Genomic DNA, 19,656 nt, shown 5'->3' with positions numbered 1-19,656 from the left:
GTTGAGTCTTTTAAGTTTTTGGACTAAAATATTCCATGGCAATGTCTGCCTCTGATGTATGCTTTTAGAAGGTGTCAGCCAAGACTGTTCAGGTACTTTTGAAGAACAGGCTAGGGAAATGTATCTTGTTTTTCCCCTTTTTAAAGATCCCTGGTGACTGTTTCTTTGGGTTTGTCTCATGCCCTCTCATCGTTTGGTTTTACAAACTGAAATCTGGCAGATATCATTTGTGTCAAGCAGGTGCCTTCTGTTCTCCCCAGGGTAATCTATAGCTGGCCAACTGATAACCTTCTGAAAAAATAAAACCACTATAGTACTGCATAGAATAATCAGTAGAGATGCCTCAAAATTTGGTACCCAAATCTGTTGAACATTTGGTCCACCCTGGCCACCATCCAATCTTGGAAAAAGCAGGGATTTGTAGACTTAGGCAGCAAGAAAATTCTCTTTCTGGCTCGCTGGTCCCAGGAAGGAAGAGGAGCAGAAAGTGGAAACCAAGTTGTCTTAGTTATGACAGGGAGATAGATGTTTGCGAGGGGAGGAGACCGGGGCTGAAACACACATGGGGATAGAGGAACAGAACTGTTGGTGTGGTGGAAGGGGTGTATGAGTAGGGAGTTATGGTCTACTGAGGAAGCAGAGTTAAGTTTGGGACGAGGTGCTAAGGATGTAGAGACACTGCAGCCAGCCTGAGGACCAGGAGGAGCACTTACAGCAGTGAAACCCAAGCAGAGGAACCTAGTCTCCCTAGGTGTGTACGAGAGCAGCTCCTCGAGCAGATCACTTAACCACAACCACATTCCTGCTCTGAATCATCTTTTTCTCTGCTGAGTATACTCACCAAGGGATGCTAACCTGCTGTGGTTAAAGCTAGCCCTTCAATATTCCCTGGAGACTGGAGCAGGTGACCTCTTCAAGAGCTAGTAGTAAGTCATGTGGTTGAACCACTCTCATACACCCAAGCTAAAGGGTCTGAAACCAAATGACCTTCACTTTCCACCCCTTAAACTTATTTGATATTAGATTTGCCTTCCAAAAATGTACTAGTGCATTTAGCTCACTTTCACTGAAGAATTTACTGCAAGGTAGGCAAGGTTAACGAGACTGTTCTGGACAACTAGTGGTTTAAAGAAATCACCAGCCTGTCTTGATTTGTTTTGTTGTAGAGCAGAGAGAAGTAACTAAACCCATTACTGCTTAAACCTGAAGTGGATATTCCCTCTTTACTGTGTTTATTCTTGAGTCTACCACTGCAGTCTAACAGCCTATGCAGATTATTAGTAACTGCTAGGTACTCCAACCACTACAAATTTCATGTGTATTTCACAAACTGATGGTGTCATTCCCAGAAATAACCACAATTAAACTCTGCAAAATACTTGCTTTCTGGTATGATCTCGCCTTAAGTATACTGGGGTGCATTGAAAAAAGGGTGACCAATAGGTCAAGGGAGGTCATCTTCCCCCTCTACTCTGCCCTGGGGAGGCTACATCCTGGGGTACTGTGTCCAATTATGGAGTTCCCAGTTCAAGAAGGACAGGGAACTGTCCCTACCCTGGAGAGGGTACAGTGGAGGGCCACAAAGATGATCAAGGGGAAGCAGTACGTCTTATGAGGAAAGGCTGACATACCTGGGTCTGTTTAGGCTGGAGGAGAGAAGGCTGAGAGGGGATCTCACCAAAATTCTTACAAATCCCTAAAGAGCGAGTGTCAAAAGGATGGGGCCAAGACTCTTTTCAGTGGTGTCCGGTGACAGGATATGGGGCAATGGGCACAAACTGGACACAAGAAGTTCTATCTGAACAGGAGGAAAAACTTCTTTAAAGGTGCCAGAGCACTGGAACAGGCTGCCCAGAGAGGTGGTGGAGTCTCCTTCTCTGAGATACTCAAAACCTGCCTGGACATGATCCTGTGCTCTAGGGGAGCCTGCTTTAGCAGGAGGATTAGATTAGATGATATCTAGAGGTCCCTTCCAACCCCTGCTATTCTGTGATAGCAGCCAGCAGCTCACTTAAAATCTGTTTAAATCACAGGAAGATGGTGTGTATTCTTGCTCTGGTTATATTTTGGAAAACACATCAATGATGTTTTGATATAACGGCTTCAGGGTTTTATTCAGATATTTGATTAAGACCTTTATATATATCATTGTATGGGCTTTGTTCTCACATATCGTTAAGACTCAAAATAATAGGGCAGACTAGGAGGGTCTCATACTTCTGTTATTTCATCCTTGGCATCCTTTATGGTGATGTTTTTCCTCAAATGAGAAAACATGATAGTGATCAGTTCTGGTTTGATTTAAGTGTTTGGAAAGAAAATATATTAAGATATAACAAAACAAAAAAGGAAAATTGTTTGTCTTGGAATAGACAGTGATCTTCTAGCCATGTAATGGATGTATTGCTAATCTCTGCGTGCTACAGTCTGTGTAAATGGTGTTTACAACAAGCACATGGAGCTTATGGTGTCCTCTGCAGGAATTAAAGGAGATACTGTTACTACGTGACATTGAAAATTTCAGCCTTATGTTAGTAATTTAAATTGTAATTAATACCAAAACTGAATCGGGTAAAATCTTCCATAAGATGATGCTGAAAATGTAAAGGGTTGTCTTAAAAGTCACCTTGGACTTAAACTACTGTAATTTTAGCATACTGGATAAAAAACGCTGGACTACTGGAATGCTTTTACCCAAATTTCTCTGAAGTTGAAGTTATCCTGAGTGTGCAGGCTGCACAGGTTTCATGTGGATGGCACAGCCCAATTTTTAACCAGTGTTAAACCCGAGTTAAATTTTCAATCTGGATTGGTACTGAAAGGAGCCATACAACATGCAGGAATGTAAGAAGCCTACACCAAGGGAACAGAGCAGAGGTGGTAAAGCATCCATATCTGCACTGAGCTCCGTGTGTGCTGTGCCCTTCAAGAATGCATTCCTCAAAAGAAGAGTTTAAAGCATCTTTTTTTTCAGAGAAATGCTGCATGCAGTTTCACTACAAGGCTGAGACACTAATTAGGATCCACAGTTTCCAAACAATCTCTTCCATGAAATATTTTCTTTCTCTATAGTCCAAGCTTGCAAACAAAGAGGATTTTCTGGCTTCTCACCAATAAAAAGCTAATTATAGGCAGCTTGATAATGTCTGGCAATAATCTGATCAGCTGACTCCTAGTTCCCGGACAACCTTAATGGGATGAAAAGGGAATATCAGAATGACAATGTAACTTTCCAGCCAGTGGCTCTCATTTATTTCCCTCCAGGTACCAAAAAGGCCTAAATATGCCCGTATGTTTCTGCTTGCAGGGAAATGTGTGGAAAATTAAAATCCAAACTGTATGACAGGTTGTCTCTCTCCGTAGGGAGGGATTAATGCTAAATGAGGTGTGGATCCACAAATGTTTGGAGAGCCCAAAGACAGCCACCTCTTCCAAGCTGCCTTCCCCTTCTTCCCTCCATGCCTTCCTCCCGGTACATACAGCATGGTCTCCCTCAGTTCTCTGCTACTCGTGCATCTTTCTTACTTCTTCCAGAAGAAAGACCCTGACTTCACAGTTCCAATTAGCTTTTCTAGGAGAAAGAGACAGTAGTAGTGACTGAAGTATGCTGATGCTCCCACCATCATGCATGTTGAGGCATCTAGCTGTTCTCAAAGGAGCTGCTGAGCCTTTGTGTCAGGCTCTGGATGGCTGGCAGCCCCCCCTAGGACTCTGCCTGTTGCCATCTCTTGAAGAGCACAGGGCTGATAATAAGGAGATAAGTAATGGCTAATGTGAGCTGTCAGACCAAATCAGTTTAACTTCAGTCTCGATAGGGTGATCAATCTTGAAGACAGAGGAGAAACAGTGGATGTTACAGATCTTGGCTTGTACACTAGTCAAATGACAAATTCTAGGGACATTTTCTTAAGCAATTTGAAGGAGAACAGTCTAAATGAATAGACTTAACTCTGTTAGCAAAGAGAAAGACAATGCTAAGTAGGGTTCTGCACTGGTCTGTCCTAGGCCCCATGGTATTTGGTATTGTTAATAAAGACCTAAATGGAAGACTGCCCCATCAATTTGCAGGTAACACCAAAATATGAGGAGCTGGCATATGTTGGAAAACGGGTAGAATTCCAGAGGATCCCCACAAACTGGTGGTGCCTTGATGAAAACAGGATGCAATTTGACAGGGGCAAGTGAAAGGGAGGGGCAGTTAGGGAGGAAAAACATCCCACTGTGTAAGTACAGCAGGGGAACATTTGGTTGCAGAGCAATTCTGATGAAAAAGATCTGGGGAGTGAAGTGGATCACCAGCTAGAGTCCACAAGGCTGTACTGTTAATGAAGAAAAATGCCCACTGGAATGTATGAAAAGAAGCAGTTTGCAAGACATGAGAGTACTGTCTCTCATTTTGGATGCTAATCTTGAAAGAAAAATTTGGATGTAATCCACAGGAGGACCTTGACAATAACAAGTGGTCCAGAAAAGACAATGTAAGCCCTCACAAAGGCCGTGAGAAGACAGGCTAATGGTGCTTGTATATGTACGAAATAAAAAACCACCCCAGTTGTAATGCAAAGAAGGGTCTAATCAGGATACAATCTGCTCGTCTTGTGGGAAGTAAGAAGAGGTCTTAGATTTCATCTAGGAAGAACTTTGTAGCAGAGTCAAGCGTTGAAAGAGACTGCTTGGGAAAGTGGTGAAGGATCCTAGCTTTGGAAGAGCTTAAGAACAGCTTAAGCAGGTGTTTCCTGGGGATATGTCTTACTCTTGTACCAGTGTACTCTTGTATTTCCTGGGGATATGTCTTACTCTTGTACCAAATGGTCCTCAGTTCTCCTTGATGACTGCCATTTAGTGCTAATTCCTATCAGAAGGTCCTATTGGAGGATGCCAGAGCAACATCTGAGCCACGCACAGGAGTATGTAAGCACTTAACCAAGAGCAAGCATGAATGATTTCTGCCTTTACTGTCTATGTTCCCGTATTTCAGAGTTCTCTAATTTTCAAGAGCATAGTTCTTTAGAAGTGTTCATTATTTCTAAATGATTCTTAAGCTACTTTAAGGCAAGTTTGTGGATATTTATGCTTTTTTGTCACAAATCCACTGAAATAATACTGCAGTTTTCTTTCAAAGGGCCAAAGCTTTGAAAAGCAAGGAATTTCCACAAACTTTCATCTGTTCCTCATAGTTTCTGTTTTGAAAGAGTATTTTGACTCACCGGTTCCTGTAATTACTGATCCTTCAAATCAAAACCAGAGGCTTACTGAAAATTCTTAGCTTTGGTAATATTAAAGAAGTAATTAAAACCTAGGTGCCAAGCAAACAAGAATTGTTTTCTGAAGCCAAAATCTGCCCCCAGCTGTGTACCAGCAAGTCTTTATTCTACCAAAATAAAGAGCTTAAGGTGGAGATGATATTTATATTGCATCTTCTAATTGCTATGTCTTTGGTTTTCTCAGCCAGGAGAGGTAGGAGCAAAGTCCTAGCAAAGCACTGGTACAGCAATAGCTTCAATCAGCTTTTAACTACTAGAACATTCGATTCTATAATATCCATAAATACTAGCTCTTCCAGCAGCCACGTTAGAGAAGATGGAAGTCCCTTCTGTTTGTTTTTGCCAAGGCTGTTATATTTGATCTGCCAGGTTAAATTCCCATGAGGTTTCCTCCGCTTGGACTTTATTTTTATCTAGTAATCTTTGACCTGTCTTTATCTTTTAAAATCAGTACTTACCTAGTACAGTCTAGTCCAGTCAATATGACTTCAGATATGTTTGGCCTTCAGATCTACTGTTCCAGTTGCTATTTATTCCACCACCCCTTCGTTGCTGTTTGCTTTTGTTCACCTTGTGTTGCTTTACTCTCTCACTCCGGCACTTTCTCCACATTGAACCCTTTCCTTCTCTGACCTCCTGTTGCTTTTGACACCCACTGGAGGAATCTAGTCTTTTGAGTTGTTTTCACAAGGGAAAAGTACATAGAATTTTATCAGAGATCAGCAACATCAGATGGTGACAACCATCTGGTTGGTAAGTGCCGGGAGTTCGACAGCAGCCCAACTCTAACAAGTGCTATCAAATATTTTATTATTCTTACCAGAGTATACCACACAGTGGAATGAAGGCCTTAATGGAATGTTGGTGGTTTTTTCAACTCATCTGAGACAAGGAGGGGATTCCTGTAAGTAGGGAGAGGCTTTGGAGGAAGTGATGGATTTCAAGGTGCCTTCTTTACTGAAGGATAAAGCATCCTTTACTCGCATAACTGACAGCAGCACTGTGAAATGCAGCTGGAACAGCTTGAGGGCTCTCAAAGGAAGTTACTGACAGTTGTGCACACCACGATTGCCTCAAGCCAGGCTTACTGCAGTGTGTTCAAATTGGGATGAAAGCTAGCGCTTTACTCGGTACCACAACCAGGGCAGGATGACGTGGCTGTGTGACATCTGTGTGTTGTGCCCTGTGCTGGCTCGCAATTCACCTCCCAGGACATGTGAAAGAGCTGCAATTGCAGAGTCTGCTAAGGGGTGTCTCTGGGGCCACCTCCTTGTGTGTTCATGCCATGTATAATTGATAGGGACTGAAATGCTTTTGTTTTTTCCTTGAACTCTTCCTAGCTGAAAAGACTCCTCTGGCAAGATGGAGAGGTCAAATGGGGAGGAACATTTCCTTCATTAAAATAATAACCCATGCACGTGTTTTATCCAGGTCCAGTGTAGCCCAAAGCCTTTCCATTTTAATGATGTTTTGAAACAGGGAGAAACCTTTATGGCCTCTGTGGGAGGGATGGAGAGAAGAACAACTACCAGAATCAAAGAGGCAGAGGGTGCCCGAGTCAACTGTTTTCTAACTAATTGCAGAGAGGCAGGTATAAAACAGAGCTCTTGAAACCTTATTTACCTTAAAATGCACTAAAACTTAGAGTGGTTTCTCAGCAACAGAGCCAACTAACCCTGGCTGTGGCAGGCTGTGTCACCTTGCTGTGCTTTCATAGGTGATGTAAAGTAAGCTCAGGTGTTAACCTTTTCTGTAGTTTGGCCTCTAGTGTACTTGCCTCTTCCCTGCTCTCCATTTATACCATATAAACTTAGTACCATTGGGACATCTGTCCTTCCATCAAATCCAGCTGGCCAACAGGTTTGAAAGTTGAGAGGACTGACAACCAGACCACAGAAAACATACTTGATTATGACTCATTTCCTTTGGAGATCAGGCTGAAAATGAATAAACTAAAGACCAGAGGATATTATTTGCTTAAGAAAGTTGGTGTTTGAACTATGTAAGAGCATATAAACCATCCCTCTAATAAGATGTCTTCTCTTTAATATGAATTGTAGCAAAGTGCTTCAGGTGAAGATCTCAGATCATTCCCAAACCCTTCATAAACCACGTTTATTCAATGCATTGCTGGCAGTGGAGGAACGAGGCAGGAGAGCGTGTCTGATTCAGAGCATGTGGAGGATAACTTCCACTCCAAGTAGGGAGCTTGTTTTCAGGCACCAGGAACACCCAAATCACTGTACTGAATCAGGCCAGTAATCCAGTTCTCTGTCTGGACTGTGCCTTTTCAGTTAAGCTAGGGAAGATGAAGATACAGTATAGGAATTATGTGGTAGCTAAAGAAGCTGAAATGGGTTCCACTGATGAGCATATTGGTCTGTAAAAAGAGATCACTAGTAAAATGTCAGGAAATAATTTCAGAATAAAGCAGCTTGTTTAGTGTTTTTGTTAATGCCCTGGTGTAAACGTGCCGTACTGACAGTGTGAGGCTGGAAGGTGCTGTGAAAAGGGATGAGGATGACAATGTCACATAAAAAGAACTATGTGACCTGGTGGACAGCAGTAAATTTGTTTGGGATGGAAGTCAATAATACCAAATTTAAGATGATGCTCTTTGGGACTAATAGGAATTTCTGGTAGAATTGGTGAGCTCATGAGCTGGAAACAACCAGAGAGGAAAAGGATGTGAATATGCTAGCTGATCACAGGATAACTGAGTCATTTATGTGACATGGCTGTGGACAGGGAAATGAAAATCTCAGTGAAGTTTATTCATAAATCCAAACCAGTTAGCAGTGGTTCTCAAGCATGAAAATGTAATATTTGCTTCACAGTTTTTATCCTATCTAATACAGCACTGAATGTTCTGATTAGTTTTGTGTCTAAGCCTTCTTTTCTAACCTTATTAGGTTCTTTAACTCCATGATACCTTCTGGCACTGTACTCCAAGCTAATCAGCCCTGGGGTTTAAATATTATTTTGTATTAATCTATTAATTTAATTTACCCCCCCATCCCATGAGCAAAGCTCCTGAGCTGCTGCAGTTTGAGCTCCATCACAGTAGCTAGAGAATGTATAAAGGAAAATGAATACATTTTCTTTGTACTTCCATATAGGTGGGGATCTTATGCTGCTCTGGTTTCCTGCAACTTGAACGCACTACTGTGTCTTAAGCAATTAATCGCTGCAAAGCATTTAAGAGGATAGTAATCTAGGATTTGAATTATGCTAGTATTTAAAAAATATATGGTGACGGAAGGAGTTGAGGCTTAACTTTGCACCACGCTGCCTGATGAGAGAATCACTGATACTGGCATGGGGTAGAGATTCTGATTTGATTCTCTTTGAAGGACTAGGCAAGAAAAAAAGGTGTCTTTGCAGAGCAGTGGCTAGGGCTGACTTATGATGGTTTTCTGGAGCATCATAACAGTATAATTCCTTCATCATTCTTCTGTAAGATGAGCTGCGTGGGGGGATGACCTCCCTGGGCACCTCCTGTTTGGGAGAGGCTACAGCCATTCCATGGAGCCCATTTATTCTCTGGAAGAGTGGATGAAACATAAACCTTTCTGCCCTCTTCCTCTCTGGGAGCAGGAGTGGAGCAGAGGAATGTGAATTCTCACAGCTTCTTTCCTGCAGTTAGTTGAAAGAGCATTCTTTGTATCGTAAGATATCAGGGTGAATTTGTGGATTAGATGGTGACTGTAGGGGTAGGACAGCACACCGGAGGTAGATGTTTGTTAGTCACATCAGCCCAGGAATAGCCAAAGGAAGCACTAAAGGTCTGACATAACTTTTTCAAGTCCCAGACACTTCCTCTGCTTTTAATTTGCTTCCAGGAGTAAATTTCCTCTCCCACACACTACACAGGGGAATATGCAGGACAAAGATACCCCACTGCTTGTTTTGTATTCTCCCCTCCATCTGCTTCAGATAGCTCTTGACTTGAGGCAGCAGAGCTGTTTACTGCTAAGTCTTTCAAGTTGGAAAAGGCCTAAGATAAGCAGCATCCAGCTTGGCTGATCTGAAATCAGGCTTTGCATGTTAGGCTAAGCTTTACGGACACATCAGATGGGTAGCAAATTTCCCCCACTGCCTGATTAGGCTCTGCCAAGAGGGCCCTGAAACCTCTTGCTTCATGGAATAAGGTGACTTAGAGAAAGGCAGATACCTCACTTGAGTTTTCTCAGGTAGGAAGGGAGCTGTTTAGGTGTCCCTGATGTGGCCAGGCCAGAATAACACCAGAGGCGGGAAAACTGACAGTTGTAATCAGAGCATCACAGGAGCTTTGGAATAAAAATTTGAGGAACACTAGTTTGGTGGCTCTTTGCTGGCTGACCCAGCTGCTCCTTTCCAGCAGCTCCCAGGCAACGAGATGGATGGGTAGATTAGCAGAGTTTTGCTGCCTGCCACTCTGATATGAAAGGAGTTGCTGCTGCCACCGATGCAGAACAATCTACATGACAGCCCCCTAAACCGGAACCAAGTAAATGCAACGGGCAGTGCTCCTGCTAAAGAAAGAAGGGAATGCTGAGCAGCAGCTAGAGAAGTGTTTGCTGTAGTAGGGCTGGGATTTGACTTGTCATATGTGAATGTATTGGAGAAGGAGAAAAGGCTGTAGTCTTGCATCCAACGGTCGATGTCCCGCATCCTGAAAGGCTTATGCAGCAACCTAAGGATGGTTGTTCTCTCCACCCAGGGACAGTTACAGTTCCTGTCTTGTTGATGGTATGTATGAGCGAACAGGACTGAGATAAAGTCAGGCATGATAAGGTCAGGAGCCTGGGACACAGGACTTGTCAGGAAATTCTTTGGCAAACAGATCCACAACTGCTAGAGTTGCAAACAGCACAAGACTGCTTTTTACCCTGACTCCTGTTGGGAGGCTGTCGCAGAATCATTCTAGGGTAGTGATTCACACAGCTTAGAGCTTTAAAGATGAGGGCATACTGCTGTGACAGGCAAAGTTGGTATCATGGCTACACAGGGCAAGCATGTGTTAAAATTTATGACCCTGATCAGAAGAGTTGGTAATCTGTAAAGGTGAATGACAAAGGGTGTGAAGATGTGGCGTATAGTCACAAGCTTGCACAATACACACTGTTGTGGAGAGGTGCTCCTTGTTATGCATAAATAGGTAACCAGCACCAAATGACTGGCTTCCTATAGGTGTCACAGCAGAGATGGGCCTTGAGGAGAGCCAGGAAGGAAGAGAAGGCCCAGCCTGAACTAGAGAAGGTCCAGCCTGAACTAATGTACCGCAGGCAAAATCAGCTCAAAGGAATCAGGTGCACCAAGATGCTGTGGGGCACAGTATGAAAATAACAAGGGGTTGAGAGGACTACACCAGCAGAACAGAGATGGGGAAAGCCTGGAAAGGGACACAGCTTTGTTTGGGAGGTCAAAAAAATCTGTTGTGGTTGCACTGCAACTGGGAGAGTGAGTAGAGGAATTCAAAGTGGGAAAGGCATGGACTGCGTAAGCAGCCCTGAGTCCTGAGCTGAGAAACATGATGGGAGAACTGGGTACACAGGACAAAGCCAAGGAGAAGCAGATGGTGCTATCCAGCCTATGAGCCTCAGGGGGATGGTGTGTCAAGAATTTTGGAGACCGGGGAGAATAGAGTGGATTTTGAAGTAAAGATCATGACATTAGCTATTGCCGATGGATAGTAACAGATGAGCTTTGGCACATCAAGCTATGACAGCTAAAGATCATTGCTCCCAGCTGTCGCTTCTGCCGTGGGTTATCATACACAGAAAACGTGACTGTGCCTAATTCATTTCCATGAATTGTCTTAGTATTGTTTCTAGCAGTGTCCTAATCTCCAAAGAGCTATATTGAGACAGTCTGCCCCAGCCCCACCTTCAATGGCTGCCAATGCCTAGGCAAGCCTATAAGAACAGGGTAAGCTACAGTGTCTTACCACCATCTCCTAGCCTCGTGTAAGTCAAGTGAGTGTGCCCCAGCAGAAGCTACCTTCAGCAATTCCCAATTCCAGCAATCTTCCAGAAGCTGCACTGACTCTACAACCTTTCTTAAAGAGAACATAATAGTAATGCTCCATGCCACCACAAGATTTACCTGCATTCATCGATCAATGTCCTAAGCTTACTGTTTCCTATCCAAGATGCAGTGCAGGAACAAATAAAGATTTCTGAGCAGCCATTAGTAACAACTTTCTAGTTAATGATATTTAATATTGACTCTTTTTCAAAGCATTTTTAACCCTCAGTATTAGTCACTGGTATGGTTGCCTGAGTAAGCTCAAAACAAGATTAATAAACAGTTGTCGTCCTTCTGTATCAGTTTCTTATTCATGAAGTGAGAGAACAAAGAAGAAAATAAATAGCCAGTAAATTTTCTCAAAAATTCTTTCATACTTTCTCCTTTTCTTCATTTTGTTTCCTCATTTTCATAGTCCTTTATATGTTATTTTCTGTGAGATGGCACAATATCGAGAAGAAACTGGGACCTGGCAACATTCAGACCTTTCCTTTTATTTGTACTGTTCACTTTTACTATTCATTTCCTCACAGCAACCTGCTTTATCAGGTGTGTATTAGATCTCATCCTAAAATCCTAATGTGAACATTTCTAATGACCCTCCATTCTTGAAGCATCAGTTGCATTGCTCAGAGGACACCAGTGAGGAACGGGGAATGTGCTACTGAAATGATACGCGCTTCTAGGAGAAAGGCTGGAGAAACAGTTCTGGAGTTGGGTTAGAAATTTCTGGGTCTCAGCCTAAGTGAACAGGAGGAAGAAAGGGATGCTCCACCTGTTGAACCATGCAGAGGTGGCCCAGCTCCCAGAAAAGGAGGTAACCATGGAGCTCATTGGGTGTATTTAGCAGTAGACTGGGAACCAGCTTTGATTTTGACACTAGATTTTATAGAACCAGCTGAACCGTCTTCAGCACAGCACTGATGGAAGCCTGTGGAGGTGTAAGGGGCTGTGACTCATTGCAGGACTTTTGCTGGAGGAAACTCCAGGACAGCATTTCAGAAAAGGATAGAGTAAAGCTGGCAGGACATGCTACTACAGAGCTCTCAGGAAAAATATATCAGTGTTCTCAAGGTGGAGAAGAATCAGTACTCTTTAGGTAAACAAATTAACCACCACTCTGTTCTTGAGGAAGCTTTTTGATTTTTTTTGACATCTCCTGCTCCATCTCCCATGGTGAGCTCTAGCTAGACTTGGATGGATCTGAGCTCACCAAGACTGCAGCTCCTCGGGGCTGGCTGGCAAGGGGCTCTATACCTTCCCAATAACCTCTCTTTCAGGCAAACGGTGATGAGGTCATCTGGAAAGGCTTCTCATGCAAAGGGAAATAAACATGTGGTAGAAGTCTTTAAATAAAAAACAAACTCCACCAGAGCCTGAAGTTTTGAAAAGGCTCGGGAAGAATAGTGACATATATATAGAGGAAAATGCATCTCCTGCCGCAGGGCAAGATGCTGTCAGACACGAATGACTTCAAACCAAGTTTGGAGGCAGCTTGCCATCCTTTCTCTTCTTGCCTCCTGCCTCCCCCAGTATCTGGATGTATTTCCATCCCATCCTCTCAATCCACAAGAAACTCCTGCCTGAACAGTTAGAATTTTGTCCCAGAAAATTAAAAGGAAATAGGTAAATACAGAGTCTCTCTAAAGAGTAATTCATGACAATGGCTTCAAATCCCACTTCTTTCTTAAACACGTGTCAGGGTTTGGGCCTATCACTGAAAAAAGCCCACACTGTCGGTTTCTCATGTCCAGTTTCTCACATCATAGTCATCTGTGTTCATTCTCTGTTGCAATTGCAACTACTTGTAAAACAAGATACTCCCATGTGCTCTGGCTGGATAGATGTACCTAAACCAAGAGTGTTGGGAAAATCCCACCTCAGTCAGTGAAAGTGCAGACCGCATCCTGCTCTGTTTGCTTTTGTCTCTCTGCCATTGCATGGTATCCTTACAGAGGGTGGTTTTTGTTGATGCAGCACATAAAAAAAGCTTCACATCAAGCAACAATCCAAGACTGCTTTAACACCCACAGCACCATGTGTCCTGGTAGAGTCTGTACTTGTTAACGACTATATACTGGGATGGGATTTTAGCAGAGGCTCCTTGTGAGGAGTCCTAGTGGGTGGTCAGTGGAGACAAGTTTTACCAGCTTTTCTCACGTTCAGTTATATTTTTTACTTGGATTAAGTATTACAAGTATTTTTATTTAGATTTCTCAGTGGGGCTACTCACTGATGTCTGTGCAACTGGTGATGGTTGGGAGTAGCACCCACAGCCCAGTATGGAGCCTGAAGGTTCTAGGAGGTTCCTACACTGCTAGAAGTCCCATGTTTTGTGGGACTGTCACTATGACCTTCACATAGTCACGAATGGTGGTAGTGCACATTTCTGCCAGTGTAGGTGCCCAAATCTCAACATCCAGGCTGAGATGTACCTTGGATGGCTACGTTTTGTAATACTCTGTGCAGGTATGTGTGTCCTCCTGGTGAGACTCCTATACTAAACTAAACATACTTGAACAAATATATAAATGCATTACACTTTATTTAAATTCCCCAATAACCTCTCTTTCAGGCAAACGGTGATGAGGTCATCTGGAAAGGCTTCTCATGCAAAGGGAAATAAACATGTGGTAGAAGTCTTTAAATAAAAAACAAACTCCACCAGAGCCTGAAGTTTTGAAAAGGCTCGGGAAGAATAGTGACATATATATAGAGGAAAATGCATCTCCTGCCGCAGGGCAAGATGCTGTCAGACACGAATGACTTCAAACCAAGTTTGGAGGCAGCTTGCCATCCTTTCTCTTCTTGCCTCCTGCCTCCCCCAGTATCTGGATGTATTTCCATCCCATCCTCTCAATCCACAAGAAACTCCTGCCTGAACAGTTAGAATTTTGTCCCAGAAAATTAAAAGGAAATAGGTAAATACAGAGTCTCTCTAAAGAGTAATTCATGACAATGGCTTCAAATCCCACTTCTTTCTTAAACACGTGTCAGGGTTTGGGCCTATCACTGAAAAAAGCCCACACTGTCGGTTTCTCATGTCCAGTTTCTCACATCATAGTCATCTGTGTTCATTCTCTGTTGCAATTGCAACTACTTGTAAAACAAGATACTCCCATGTGCTCTGGCTGGATAGATGTACCTAAACCAAGAGTGTTGGGAAAATCCCACCTCAGTCAGTGAAAGTGCAGACCGCATCCTGCTCTGTTTGCTTTTGTCTCTCTGCCATTGCATGGTATCCTTACAGAGGGTGGTTTTTGTTGATGCAGCACATAAAAAAAGCTTCACATCAAGCAACAATCCAAGACTGCTTTAACACCCACAGCACCATGTGTCCTGGTAGAGTCTGTACTTGTTAACGACTATATACTGGGATGGGATTTTAGCAGAGGCTCCTTGTGAGGAGTCCTAGTGGGTGGTCAGTGGAGACAAGTTTTACCAGCTTTTCTCACGTTCAGTTATATTTTTTACTTGGATTAAGTATTACAAGTATTTTTATTTAGATTTCTCAGTGGGGCTACTCACTGATGTCTGTGCAACTGGTGATGGTTGGGAGTAGCACCCACAGCCCAGTATGGAGCCTGAAGGTTCTAGGAGGTTCCTACACTGCTAGAAGTCCCATGTTTTGTGGGACTGTCACTATGACCTTCACATAGTCACGAATGGTGGTAGTGCACATTTCTGCCAGTGTAGGTGCCCAAATCTCAACATCCAGGCTGAGATGTACCTTGGATGGCTACGTTTTGTAATACTCTGTGCAGGTATGTGTGTCCTCCTGGTGAGACTCCTATACTAAACTAAACATACTTGAACAAATATATAAATGCATTACACTTTATTTAAATTCATGTAATTAACAAAGGCTTCCTGTGCTCCCAAGAGGTCATAAATGTAGATAAATAAACTTGAGGTTTAAGAATGAGGAGATTTGGTGAAGATAGTACAACTGGTTAACGCAGAGAGGGAGGACTAGAAATCCAGATCCCACAGTGCCGTTCCTCATCCCCAATTCTCTCTCTGGTTCTGTTTGTCCTGCCAGGATTAGCTCCAACATTTCTGCGTGCTTAGGGAAACCAGGAAAGGTTTGCTTATCACACTGCAACATTCCCTCACCAGAACAGCTTAAAACTATGCTTACCCTTAGCATTTTGCTGCTTTGGAGCAACTAGGGCTTGTTTCTCTCTGCAGAGCAGACACAGCCCTTTCGATCCTGTAAACTTTAAGGCAGTAATGCTGGGATACACTGATCATTGCATTTAATGAGAGTAATGGCTGCGTTTGTAGGAGGTAAATGGTCCCTACCTGTGTGCAGTACGTGAAACATTTAAGCTTCTTCTAGGTCAAAGATGCTATAGGAGTAGAAGGGAGACAGAGACCTGAGGGATATTTGGCCAGTTTGCTTTTCCACGGGCATTTTTCATACGTTTATCTGTTTTGTTTTTTTTAAAGAACACAAACCACTGACTTGGGGGGAACTCAGTTGAATGCATCATCAGGATGAGATTGTGGTCCCTGTTCTTTATTTTTCAATAGGGCTGAGAGAGGCAAAAGGAGGTCAAGTGACTTCCTCAAGGTCAGAGACCGTCAGTGAGTCATAAAGGAAGGACTGTTTGCCTTACAGCCCTGCATTCATTCAGCGAGGCTCTCTGCTGTTGGGAGGCTTTTTCTTTGCCTACCCCAGCAATTTCTGGGAGCCTTGACCATGCTGCGGCTCTTGCATCTGGTGACATTTATCAAAGAGACTTGTGGTAAAAGGAAGGGGGGTATTGGCATGGTCCATGTGAGAACTGATTTTGGCAGATGTGAGGGGGAGTCCCTTTAAAGTAAAACTTTTGGAGCTAAAGCTGAAGCCCAGCTAGTAGCACAGTGAAAGAAATGCCAGCAGCACTGCTAATGGCAAGTAGTGAAAATCCTAGGCAGATTTAAAATACACAAAACACCCACAAGAATTTAAAACCCAACAGATTTTGGACCTTTTGAAAGAGGCTAAATAGTTTAGGTTGTGGGAATGCCACACAGCTCCACAACAGCGAACTTTAGAAAACACACCAAATATAGTAGGGCTCTGACCAAACACAAGAGTTGGCCACCACACCTTGCAGTATGAGAATTGCCTGTTGAAGGTGCTCTACAGAACAAGCAGAGCTAAACGAGCATCTGTGTGCAGGTTTGTGCCTAAATTTACATTCTGCAAGGCAATACAGGCACTGACAACTGTTTAGTGTTTGCCCACATGTTCTTACTCATGGAATCAGATTAAAAAAAAAACCCAACCAACCCCAGCCTTCACCCATGAAATTGCCCCAAATCCCCTTTGGGTGTATATTTCTCACCTCCTTATTTGGCTAAGTGCATATTTATCTATGGTTGATGCTCTCTTCTGACTGGTATGCTGCATCTAAACAAGTAATTGCGTGTGCCTGCATCTATATTTGTGATGCAAAACATCTCTGACAGGTGGATGTCTGGTGGCCACATGAAAAATGACAGTGCAAAAGCAAGGTGGGCTTCTTAAATGCTAAGCTTAGAGAGTAAGTGGAGGTGCTAAAAGAACTTGGTAATAAGGACACTCAGATGACAGCTGCTAATGCTACCGGCTATACATCAGAGCTAAGGGAAAAACTGCCTTCTCTAGAATTAAGATGTACTGCTGTTATGCTTTCTGCACTATGCAGATTTATTTATCTTAAAAACAGCTCTAGGCACCCGTTCGGAAGCAAAACTCCCTGCATCTCCTCTCTTCCCCATGTCAAATAACACTGACTTCAACTCTAACAGCCTCTGCCAGAGCCAACTAGGTAAAGAAACTGGTGGCTTCTGCTGCACCACACTTAGAAAATAAAGTCTCACTGCTGCACCCCTTGAAGTTGCTATTAGAAAGGTATACTAATTATTATGACAGTTCTGGGGAAAGTCCCTCCCCCGTTTTCCCTTCAGACACGAATTCACAGATCCTCCTGCTAAAATGGGAGCTCTGGGACTGGGCTAAGAGTAGTAACACCGCAATTCCAGTTTAACTGCACACTCCCTTCTCCAACACGCAGGGCATTTCTTTGAAATTGCCTGCAGACAGCCCAGCAGAGACGCGCATTTCTGAGACAAACGCTGCTCTGTGCGTGCCATCTACCGAAAACATGTGACAACCGGCTGTGCAAAATGACACCTTGACCTGCTGTGAGGTTATCCCAGGAAAAGCACTGCTTGCAACTCCAGGGTTAATTATACTCATCTCCTCCTGTGTTCACACTGGTTAAATTTAGGAAAAAATCTGTTCAAATCTAGGTTAAAGATGGAGCGCATTTCTCACACTGATTGCTCCTGCTGATAAGATCAAGTACAACCCACAGTGAAAAAAATCCCCTGCAAACCCCCCAAAAAAGTAAATAAATGAGGTGGACAATGACCATTAGGCAGGACGCCTCTGTCAGCAGGAGCGGACGCATTTCTAGCAAGTGGAACTTGTGCACTCAGCAGAAAGTGCCACACAAGCAAATCCCATCCCTCCCTCCCACTTCATTTACCTTCTACCTACCACATCCAATTTGTATCTAGCAGAGATATTTCCTGTGAGTACTTTTTCAAGCCCAGGGACTTGCCAAGCTATATTGTTCGGAGTATTATGGGCTCTTTGTATAACCCTGCCAATCTCAATGATCCTCGCCAAATACAATGGATTTTAATAAACCTGTGAACAGAAATTTGGAAAGAGGCAAAATTACAGCTGTGCAATTATGGTATCACTTTGGAATCTAACCTGCCTCTCCCTCTATGCGATTTCAACAGGCTTTTGAAGGAAGAGTATTTGAAAACATGATTAAAGGGGGCTAAATTGTGACCCTCATTACATCCCAAAAGACATATCGAGTATAACAGATTGGCATGGGTTTGAGGCAACAGAAGATTCTGGCTTGGTGTTTCAAACCATTTGCTTTATTCTGCATCTCTTTTAGCACTAGACAACAGGAAACAAAGCTAACCAACTCTGGAAAGCCAAAAGCCAAGCCATGGTGACAGTTGACACACTAAGGTCCTGGTTTTTGCTATTTTTCCCCCAAGAATATAAAGGGTAACATGTGACTCTATATGCTTCTGGAAAACAGCAGAGCTTTATTAATCTTGTCGTTTTGTGCACCTTGTTCATGTTATGAACGCTCACTTCCCTGTATGTACCTAGGCAATAGTTTTTGTTTTAGAGATGCTTTCGGGCTCGGAAAGAAAAAATCCATGCACTGCTAGGGACAGAAAAAATAACCTCTCATCCTGCTGTTTTCGCTCGGGTAAAGCTCCTTGAAGTCAACAGGAGTTCTGCCTCTGTATGGACTTCAGAATCGACTACAAAGTAGTTAAACCCCCCACCCCTCCCCTCCATATTCCTGCAGCACTTCCAAACAGATGGCAGGGAGCGATGATCAAATGTCGCCTGGCCGCAGCGGTGACGGGCGGCTACCGAAAAGCCAGTACTGTATTTGCTTTCAACTTTCATCGCTAAGAGGCCAAAAAACTCCTTTAATACCTAGTACTATTCAGAGCTGTTGCAGCAGCCCCCAAACCCTTCCCCTTCCCTCCATCAAATGGGGTAGAAGGAGTCTCTCTCTGTAATGCCGTTAATTACAAGGCACTGTAATTACGGGAGCTGTGGTGAAGGGACTGAAGGGCACCTCGGGCTGAGGGAGAAACGCAGCATGCAGCCTTGGCCGGCTCGCCGGCCGCAATCCCCCGCCTCCGAGCATCCCCGGTACGCGCCGCTGCCTTGGCACCTGTCTCCCGGGGGAAGCGGACACCGGGATTAACCGGGGGCAGCCCCGGGGAAGGGCCGTGGGCTGTGACCGAGCCCCAACCGCAAGCGGCGGCCGGGCCCTGCGCCCCCTCCCCGGCCCTACCCCCGGCAGGCGGGCACCGAGCGGCGCACCGGCAGCCGCGGGAAGAGGCGTAAAACATGGATGACAGCGGAAGGAAAGGGGATGAAACGGGCGGTTGTACAGAAGGGAAGGGAAGGTGGTGGTGGTGGTGGTGGGACCCCCGCCGCCCCGCGGCCCCGCTGACCTGCCAGGCTGTTGTAGCAGTCAACCTCGATGGCCTCCACCGCCTGCCGCTGCTCCTCGCTGAGCCCGGCGGCGGCGGCGGCGGCGGGAGGGCGCTGCCCGGCCGGCTCCTGGCTCAGCAGCAGCAGCAGCGCCTTCAGCTCCAGCAAGGCGCGGTGGTACTTGCCGATGGCCTCCCGGAATTTCTTGTCCTTGTAGCACTGCGCCCCTTCGCTCTTGAAATCCAGCGCCCGCCCGATGAGCTCGCCCGGCTCCGCGCTGCCCGTCGCCGCCGCCGCCCGCGGCTGGGTTCCCCCCGCCGGGCCGTGCCCATCGCCCGCCCCGCGGCCGCCGGCGTT

The 19,656-nt window shown here is 44.4% G+C and overlaps 1 protein-coding gene across 1 annotated transcript in view; it reads right to left on the bottom strand.

Moving 5' to 3' along the window:
* TTC9 (tetratricopeptide repeat domain 9) overlaps window positions 1–19,656 on the bottom strand; it is a gene marked incomplete at its 5' end in the record, with an annotated part of 31,691 nt that extends 12,035 nt beyond the window's left edge. The window contains one exon of the mRNA XM_014941644.1: window positions 19,320–19,656. Coding sequence (XP_014797130.1) covers window positions 19,320–19,656 — 337 coding nt within the window. The remainder of the gene's footprint in view (window positions 1–19,319) is intronic.

This window comes from Calidris pugnax, unplaced genomic scaffold, assembly GCF_001431845.1.
Source record: "Calidris pugnax isolate Ruff unplaced genomic scaffold, ASM143184v1 scaffold56, whole genome shotgun sequence".
Taxonomy (NCBI): Eukaryota; Metazoa; Chordata; class Aves; order Charadriiformes; family Scolopacidae; genus Calidris; species Calidris pugnax.
This window is presented reverse-complemented; position numbering and strand designations above follow the sequence as displayed.